This window comes from Adelges cooleyi, unplaced genomic scaffold (assembly GCF_023614345.1).
Source record: "Adelges cooleyi isolate 19-005CV unplaced genomic scaffold, UGA_ACOO_1.1 ACOO_flye_CR_arks_rails_tigmint_CR_PRNA_23, whole genome shotgun sequence".
Taxonomy (NCBI): Eukaryota; Metazoa; Arthropoda; class Insecta; order Hemiptera; family Adelgidae; genus Adelges; species Adelges cooleyi.
The window spans coordinates 17,774,468-17,783,254 of record NW_026095893.1 but is presented as its reverse complement, the minus strand read 5'-3'; the positions used below and the strand labels follow the sequence as shown (position 1 = coordinate 17,783,254).

General features: G+C 27.9%; 1 protein-coding gene across 17 annotated transcripts; it reads right to left on the bottom strand.

Moving 5' to 3' along the window:
- Positions 1–5,361: 5,361 nt before the first annotated feature.
- Positions 5,362–8,787, bottom strand: LOC126835170 (uncharacterized). Of its 17 annotated transcripts, none has more exons than XM_050567495.1 (11): positions 8,628–8,785; positions 7,963–8,032; positions 7,864–7,893; positions 7,770–7,793; positions 7,459–7,509; positions 7,117–7,149; positions 7,003–7,026; positions 6,795–6,845; positions 6,668–6,694; positions 5,851–5,946; positions 5,362–5,743 (listed from the first exon to the last, which is right to left on the bottom strand). In XM_050567495.1, exons 2-11 carry the CDS (start codon positions 8,024–8,026, stop codon positions 5,490–5,492), a joined length of 654 nt encoding a protein of 217 aa, XP_050423452.1. In that variant the 5' UTR covers positions 8,027–8,032; positions 8,628–8,785; the 3' UTR covers positions 5,362–5,489. The 17 variants fall into 17 exon arrangements, with proteins under 17 accessions (XP_050423452.1, XP_050423449.1, XP_050423465.1 ...); XM_050567492.1 differs by having other exon boundaries at positions 7,864–7,936; positions 7,991–8,032; XM_050567508.1 differs by having other exon boundaries at positions 7,770–7,803; positions 7,991–8,032.

Genomic DNA, 8,787 nt, shown 5'->3' with positions numbered 1-8,787 from the left:
TTCCGTGGCCGTAGATTATATACAATACCCCCCCCCCCGTATTCTCATCTTCCCCTTGCCGCTGCCAGCTATTTTCTACGACCACGCCCCTTCGCCTTGGCCGGCTGCCGCATGACTGATTTTCGTTTCCGTTATCAATAGTTTCTTGCTGTATTTCCGGTTCTAACTAGTTGACGAACTAGTCAAGACATCCAAGTGGGAGTAACCTCAAGTCATGTAAATAGTGTAAATATAATACAACATATTATATGTAAACTAGTCATTTTTTTAAATTATTAAGAAACTGATGTAGGAAAATGTTTAGATACAGTACATTAATTTATTCAGTAAGAACCCAATTTTTTAAAAATTCACTTTTGGACATAGTTTTTTTTAATTTAGAACTAAAAATTACATAAGGTCCAACGCAGGATACAAAAAACAAATATACTTTTCTTAGAAGTCTTTTAAGCAAAGCATTATTTTGTATACTATGATATCATAATAACAAAATTAGCAATCGAAAATTTATAAAGTCGAAATTTATGTTTTATGATCGATAATGCGATTAATCGTTTATTGAGGCATCTGACCAAAAACCTAATAAATAACTAATATCTTAACCAAATTGTATAAGCGCTAATAGTAAATTAATTAAATATTCTGATAGCATATTTTTAAGAAGACTGTTCTTCCGTTTTTACCATTGTAATAACTAAAAAAAAAAACAATTTTTTTACCCATCTGTGCGACACAGGCTCTACATTTTTTTCCCAAACAAATATATTACTGTAAGGAGAAATATTATTTTTTTTTTATGTTTTTTTATAATATATCGTTAAATGGAGATTTTCCGTTGGTGAAATAAAATGTATTTGTAAAAAAAACCAACAAATATATTATGGAAAGAAATATTTGGCTACAAATGTTCTACATTTTGTAAAAGAAAAAATGTACGTGTGTCTTTTTTTCATTATTTTTTTTTAAAGGGAACAGCAAACCTGACAGCGTCTAGTAAAAAATTATGGTTTTTCAAAACCATAATTAGTCTGGGAAAAAATTTTTTTTTGACATTTTTATGTCTTTGCTATGGCACACACACGGAAAATCGACACAGACACCGCTTATCATAACGAAAAATAACAGCTGATTTATCTGTTAGATAAGAGAGATAAGAGATAAGAGATATGGTTTTTACTTTGGAACATAGCCGGAAAAAATCGACATCGACACCGGTTATCATATCGAAAAATAACAGCTGATTTATCTGATAAGAGAGATAAGAGATAAGGGAAGGAGATAGGGGGTAAGAGATGGGGGTAGGAATGGTTTGGGGTAGGGATGAGGATGGGGAGGGGATGTTAAATTTTTTAAATTATGTGTTGTTTTCACAACGAATTAACTTAAATGAATGGTTAATGAATTACTAGCCAAGTAAATATTTTGCCAATAAATTGATTAAAGCCAATTATTAAAAAACTACTAAAAAAATGTTGGCCACAACATAAAATTAATCATCACCTACCATTCGAGTACCATGGTAACCATTGTCAGAAACCAAGTGTTTATTTTGGGTTAGCAACGAAAAATATTTCGAATGGTATCAATGCTTCGGAATCGATATAGTTTATATATGTTGTATTCTCAACGTTCAAACTAGAACTGAACTATAATAAATTTAATAATTTGAGAAGTCATATTTTTATGAACTGTTTTAAGCCGTTTATTAATCACTAAAATATTAGCAAGAAACTTGATATGTTTACTAGCCACCTTAGATACTAGTTTTTTACTGCTTGTTAAAATACTATTTCATTATCTATAATTCCACTACTACTCTAAATTTACTCGGTACTTCAACGAGATATGAAAACGCTCTTTCATGCTTGCAGACTCGGCTGAAAAATGCTTTTTGGTAACACTTTTTTCTTGTTTTGTATTTATAAGATTTCATTTTTTTTTTTACTTTTGTTGCTAAGAAATAGTATATATTGTAACTACATTATGTCTACAATTGCTGTAATAAAAAAAACTGACAATTTATCGAAACTGAATTAAATGGCGGTTAAACATTTATCGTGCGCAATTACAAAGAAACCCAAACATTTTTAATAAAATCACTTAATAAAATGTATAAAAAATGTACTTACTATCAAAGAAGGGACCAGTGCAGTATGACTAGCACTTAAATGGACAAAAAAGGAAAAATTGTACCAGAAATTGAAAATTAAAAACAAAGGTGTTTTAAATTTAACTTGATTTGATTATTTTTTGTATTTCTTCTGAACAGACATGAATTTCGACACTTATTTCGAAATATATATCACTTCATCCACGCGCACTGCAAGTACACGCGCAGTTTTTATTGTTTATTCAATTTTTGATTTATCACTTTAATAAAAAAGAAAAAAAAATTCTGCTTTGAGTACTAAAAAATAATATTAAATCATTTAATTTTAGCATTTGCCTGATGATTTATCGCAATATTCTGAAAATATTAATTGACATATAGTTTTGTGTAGGCGATATTTAATTCTGTCAAGAGATTCGAGTTTTTTGGCTACCTTACTGTGGTATGTAAGAAGCCGATTTACATTTAAAAATTAAGTTTCATATAATTAAATAAATAAAATTTGAAATTTTTTCAGTATTAAAATCCAATTTTTTTACATATAGAAAAGAAAAAATTCGTTTCTTACATAACCTAGCAGTCACACAAAGAACTCGTATCTTTACAGAATTGAAAAAAAAACAGAGCCCCTTAGCCTTACAACATTCAATGATTATCTTATTATTGTTGCGGGCCTCATAAATATATATAGATATATTCAATATAATTATCCTATTTACTGTAAGCATTAACCAATATTATGAAGCAACCGTGAGCGAGTATGTCATAGAAATTTAGCTTATTAAATATTGCCTTTTGCTAAACCAAATCTATTAGACACCTTTAAAACCGAAAGCCACCGAACATCCGGGAGCAATGTCAAATGGCTTTACGGGCCGTGATCTAACAAAGGAATGATCCGAATACACAAAAATGTCACACCACGAATGACTTCCACGCACCTACACCGTTGTCAAACCAAGGTAGGACAATCCAACAAGGTTAGATTAGGTAACATAGCAGCTTGCCACCGTGTTGGGACAACGAAAGCTGGAAGTTAATTGTTGGGTGCATTCCCATGGAATTCGTTTTTGAGTACATACTAAAATTATCGATTGGGAAGCACTGATGGACAACCGGTGTATAGAGAACGCTGCGAACAGATCGAAGGTTTTAAAAAATATTCATATTAGTTGTAAAATATTGGTGAAATATTTTGTTTAAAAATATTTTTACTGATTTGTTATGAAATAATCAAAACAATCTCTGAATCAGACACAATTATCATCTACAACTAATGAAGAATTCAACCAATCTAATTTTTATTTAAGCACTCTCGTTTAGATAACTTTTCGAATCTATTAATATGTCTTATGATGAATTCTGTCCAGCCGTTGGCTCATAAATTTGTGTTAAGATTTACACGTGTTCAATGATATTGCGATGCTTCGTGTATAGTATTCACAGCGTAGAAGCTACGTTACTATTTTCACTTAAATTTGCGCCACTGTCTTGTCACTGGATAATAGAATATTGTAGGTATGTGTAAAATATTTAGCAAAGGAATTTGAAAAGTTAAAGGTTGATGCAGTTCATAGAAAAAAGTGAAAACTTTCTGAACAGATGAAATCATAATTAAAACCTGAAATCAAAATGATAACTAACTCGTTTAAACTTAGGTTTATTTTTGATCGCAAGTGGCCCTAAAGGTCCTACTGCGGAAGACCTCAGCCGATCGATTCTATCGATTAGAAAAAAAAAATGTTATAAATTTGTGCCTATCTGTCAAATTACAAATTGTATTTGCTATTGCTTAGTGCTAATCTTTAGCATATCTGGAAAAAAATCAATAACCCTTTCATATACAAGTGTATGAGTCTAACTTTTTGTTCCTAATATTACCTTGTACATGATATACTATTTAAAAATTTAACTTTAAGAACGTAATTTATTTTCATCCTATTTTTTTCGAAATTGTATTAATTTTTGTACAGTTTTAATTTGATTCTAAATTATATTACTCATACTATATAAATCTTTAATATTCTCATAAATATAAATATGATAGTTAATGATACTTTTATATCTTTAATAGAAGTTTCTCAGTGTCAGATAAAGGGTCATCTGTTCGTAGAACGACGCAAGTATGTAATATATAATTCACCACAGTGTGAAGCGAATGTAATATAAAAAGTAATTATTTAAGTTTTATAGTATTAAAAACGTTTAAAGCATATTAAATGTCTTTTAAAACTCAAGCGACTGGTATTATTTTTTATATTTCTATTTTGCACCTGTGCATACGAGTTTATATACTATTTTTATACACTGTGGCAATATTTAAAAATTTTAAATTTAAGTTATTACATTTAATAATACTGGTGAGAAACGTATATACGTGGAAGAAATATTAAATATCAATCGGGTTTATTATCGATATATTCAGTTTTTTATTAGCCGTGACTTGTATTATTTATTAATTAATAAGTCTTCAATTTTATAATAAAAAGAAAGCCAGTACAGTGGGGTCGGGGCATAGTTGAAACTTGAGTTGGGGTAGTGACAGACCTACAGGAATCATTACACTGGAAGTGGTTTAATTACTATTGAATAAACTCTTCGATACGAATCTGTGAATAGTAAGTTCAACCCATCACAATTTTAATTTTCAATATTAGGGTATACTATACGATTAGGGTCGATCGTAACTAACAATACAATGAAAATATTTGACTTTTGAGTGGGCGTTTATGTCGACCGAAACACTAAAATCTAAATTTATTTTGCTGGCTGCCTTTGTTAGTTTATTTACATAGCCGTTATTTAAAACGACTGTATGTGTATTTACATTACATTGACGCAGTGTTGACTATTTTATACTTAGTTTTTTGTTTGAATATCACTCTTAAAACTAAAGTTTACATTATAGAGTTTAACCATACATTATTCTGTACGCTAAGTATCTGTCAGTATTACTCATACAGTATTGTTATTTTAGGCAATTGTTTTTATCTAAAATAATTGTAATGAAACCAAATTTTTCTATGCTACTCGTGGTACTGAGTTCTTGGTTTTTTCAAGATAACGAGTTTTCTTGACATCTACTTTCACGTGGTTCCACTAATCTGAGAATAACTCTTTAAATTTGTTTTTATAGTCAAACTAATTAATTATAAAAAATATTAATATTTACGGCACTATTATAATATATTCTGAATATGTAAACAATTATTAAAAAACAATATAATTCCAATACATAAATAACAAATGTGTTTTTAGTCACGATTAAAACTCTTTATTATTGAATACATTTAATTTAACGACAACTTGGATATTACAGCGGTGTACAAAAATTATTTAAATATAACACAATATTTATCTTTATAATTCCTGTTCTAAACTATGCTAAATTTATATCAAATGGCATATCTAGTTCATTATTAGAGTTTAAACTCCAAATATGGTCTGCAACGGATACGTATCTGATACGATTGCTGTTTAAATCTGTTAGAGTACAAGTTTCAGTCTCATCAATCACGGCATCTATTATGTAGTTATTTGGGTATTTAATACTTCTGAACAATCCTAGTAAACGACACATCTCGAGAGAATCTTTGAAATATTTGATTGGTTGTATTCGATGTTGGTTTGCATCTTAGAAAACAAAATCACGTTGTGTTTCTAAAGCTCTATGTTTATTTTTGTAAATCTAAATTAACTTGGTTACTTTGACAGTACAACCATTCAATATGAATATTTACCTATTTCAGAACTGATTAAAGCTTTTGTAGCGTGTTTCGTTATAACTCTTCTTGCTTGACCGTAAACTGGCAGATTAACTTCCGCAACAAAAATCTCTGAATAATAAATAATGAAGAAAAAACAAATTAATTTATTGCTCGTGATAGCATTGCATTACATATTAAAGATATCTAATTTATTTTACTACATATATATTATACAATATACATTAAGTATGTATGTATATCGAATAACCAGATTTAAGGCAATGGTGTGTCATCGATAAAATCATTAATGAAATTAATGTTTCTCAATTGACTACAAAAAAGTGGTTAATATATTTAAATATTGAAAAAAAAACTAAAAATTTGCACCAAAATCGTTGAATCAAGTAAAACATTTTTTTACTATATTTTCTATAAAATACATTAATTAACTAAAATAGTCAGAAAATGTACACACCAAATTTATGTAAATAAAAAAGTGGTTTTCATAAAAAAAATTAATAAACTAAAAGAAAATTGTTGTTTTCTCGAGTTTTGGCTATTGGATAATCAGTATACAATGACTATATTAAAAAAGGTTTCCTGACGCTGCAAAATAACCAGAACAATCGCTAAACCTAAAACTGAACAATCTAACCCGACTTTTTAGACTTTTTAAGCAGTATGATCAATATTACAATTCGTAATTTGCCTTGGTAACAAAACTCGTAGAAAATATAGGTGAACAACGGCCTACAGAAAGGTTCAATTCTTGTCTCCCTTCAGAGAAACAACGTACGTTAACGGTTTACAAGGCATAACAATTGAAAAATGTATTTATGATTGTGATTACCTCCGTCTATTTGAGGTGCATCAACTTCTGTAACCAAAAAATTTAATATTAAATAATTATATAGTAAAAAAAAATAATTTATTTATAACAGTTATTGTTCTTATAAACAGTTAAATTTTATATTTACCTGTCTCATTATTTATTTCTTCTTGCATTAGAAGCTGGATCCGTAGCATATCTGAAATTCAAAACGAGATACAATTTAATGTTCATAGTTTATAGTGAAAAAAATCAATGTGTAAGCATATGATTATTCACAATATACATGTATGAACAATATAAACAAGAAGATTCAGTATAATAAAATATAAAAATAAAATATGGAAATTGAATACCGCTTAAGGTATAGTATCGTGGTTCTGAAATAAAAAAAAAAAACTATAAAAATTTATAAATTAATAATCCTGTTGAAATTAAAATTTCATATAAAATTGTATAAAAGTCATTACCTGGTATTACTGCCAACATATAAGAAATTTGCGCTGTATTAAAAATAACATTAATGCATTATTTAATTTTTATTTGAACTGAATTAATAAAATTAAAAAGTCAGATAGTAACTAGAAAATGCATTTAATCAATTAATTAGGAAAAAATGTTTTGGGATGTATCAACGTTATATTAAGGGGTTGAAATATTTGATTAAAACCTATTTTTTCTAAATTGCCTATAAAAAAACCGACTGCTTGCATTCCCGTTAAGTATGGAGACCGACAGACAGCAGAGTTAACTCTACAGTGTCTCATAATAAACCACTTATTATTGTTTAATTATAGAATTATTATAATTACCCATCGTATATGTTCCACGAATAATATTTTGGATTACTTGTGGCATTTCATCTAATATAAACAAACAATTAATTGAGCTATAAAAAACTACATAGTAATTATCACATTCTTTTTATTTTATGTTACAGTTCCCCGATTTTTTCTCTTCTTTTACTTTAATCAACATAAAAACCATATTCAATAGAGTCAATTTTTCAATGTTAAAAAAATTATTTAAACTATCGTTTGTTTATTTTCTTTTGATATACAGACAAAACACTAAAAATGTACTATAATATAAGTACTTTAAAATGTTAAATACTATGTGTTACCTGCTGCTGTCACCATATGCAAGTCTGTATAAAACTATATACATATAGTAAAAATTTAAAAATTATTTTGTACGAACAAAATATTTTAACTTACTTGTGTTTATAACTGCTTTAATATAAGTCTCTATAAAAAGAATTTTAATGTTTTTTTGTTGATTTTTACTACCCTGTGTAAAAATGAATTAATAATCACCTAATAAATTAGCTACCAAAACATTTACCAAGCAAAATGATATTAGCACACTTAAAAGTTTCATTTTTATCTGGAAATAATAAAAAAAACGATAACATTTTTTTGAAGTAAAAACAAAAATTGACCTACATGACATTTTTTACCGCCACTGAAGTAAATCTTACCTAAGTTTCACTGAATAGGTTCGTGTTTAACTTATTTTAATGCATGCAAATTTATTTGTTGTGATAATTATAAATATATTATTAAATTTACAAACTACTAGTGGGGCGCACAGGTGGCTAGTATATGTTAAATTATATTTGAGTTACTCTAAAAAATTTAACCAATTCTATCAACTTAGAAACGTGAACGAGCACCTAAATTGTTGTCAATATGCTCTAATAAATCAGAGTTCTAATTCGTGTCGCTTAATAATTTTTTCTTATCCTAAACATAAGACTAATAGAAAAGTTAAGGATTCAGTAGAACTAGCACCAAATGGACAAAAAAGTGAAAATTGTACCAAAAGTAATTAAAAAAAAAAAATGTTTAAGATTTATTTTTTTTTTACGAGTATTCGTATTCCTTCTGAACAGACAACTACACAGTGAACCAAGAAAAGTAAAATTACAAAAATAAATTACTAGTAAGACTAAAACAAATTTAAAAAAAAATATTCTTACGAGTACAATCTTGAAAATTGTTTAATATTACTCAACATAAAATACTAAAATATAGAACCTATTACAATATATCAATCTGATCAGCTTATTAAAATATTTAAAGTTATTTTCTTGCAACTTGTGAATGGGCTGTTATGTCCACCGACGCAGTCAAATCTAA

Bases quoted from the DNA above. Each gene is read 5' to 3' on its own strand.
- LOC126835170 (XM_050567492.1), bottom strand. From the start codon at position 8,026: ATGAAACTTTTAAGTGTGCTAATATCATTTTGCTTG. The intron at 7,937-7,990 runs GTAAATGTTTTG...ATTTTTACACAG, and splicing joins TGCTAATATCATTTTGCTTG to GGTAGTAAAAATCAACAAAA. The intron at 7,150-7,458 runs GTAATTATAATA...TTTTTAATACAG, and splicing joins TCGTGGAACATATACGATGG to CGCAAATTTCTTATATGTTG.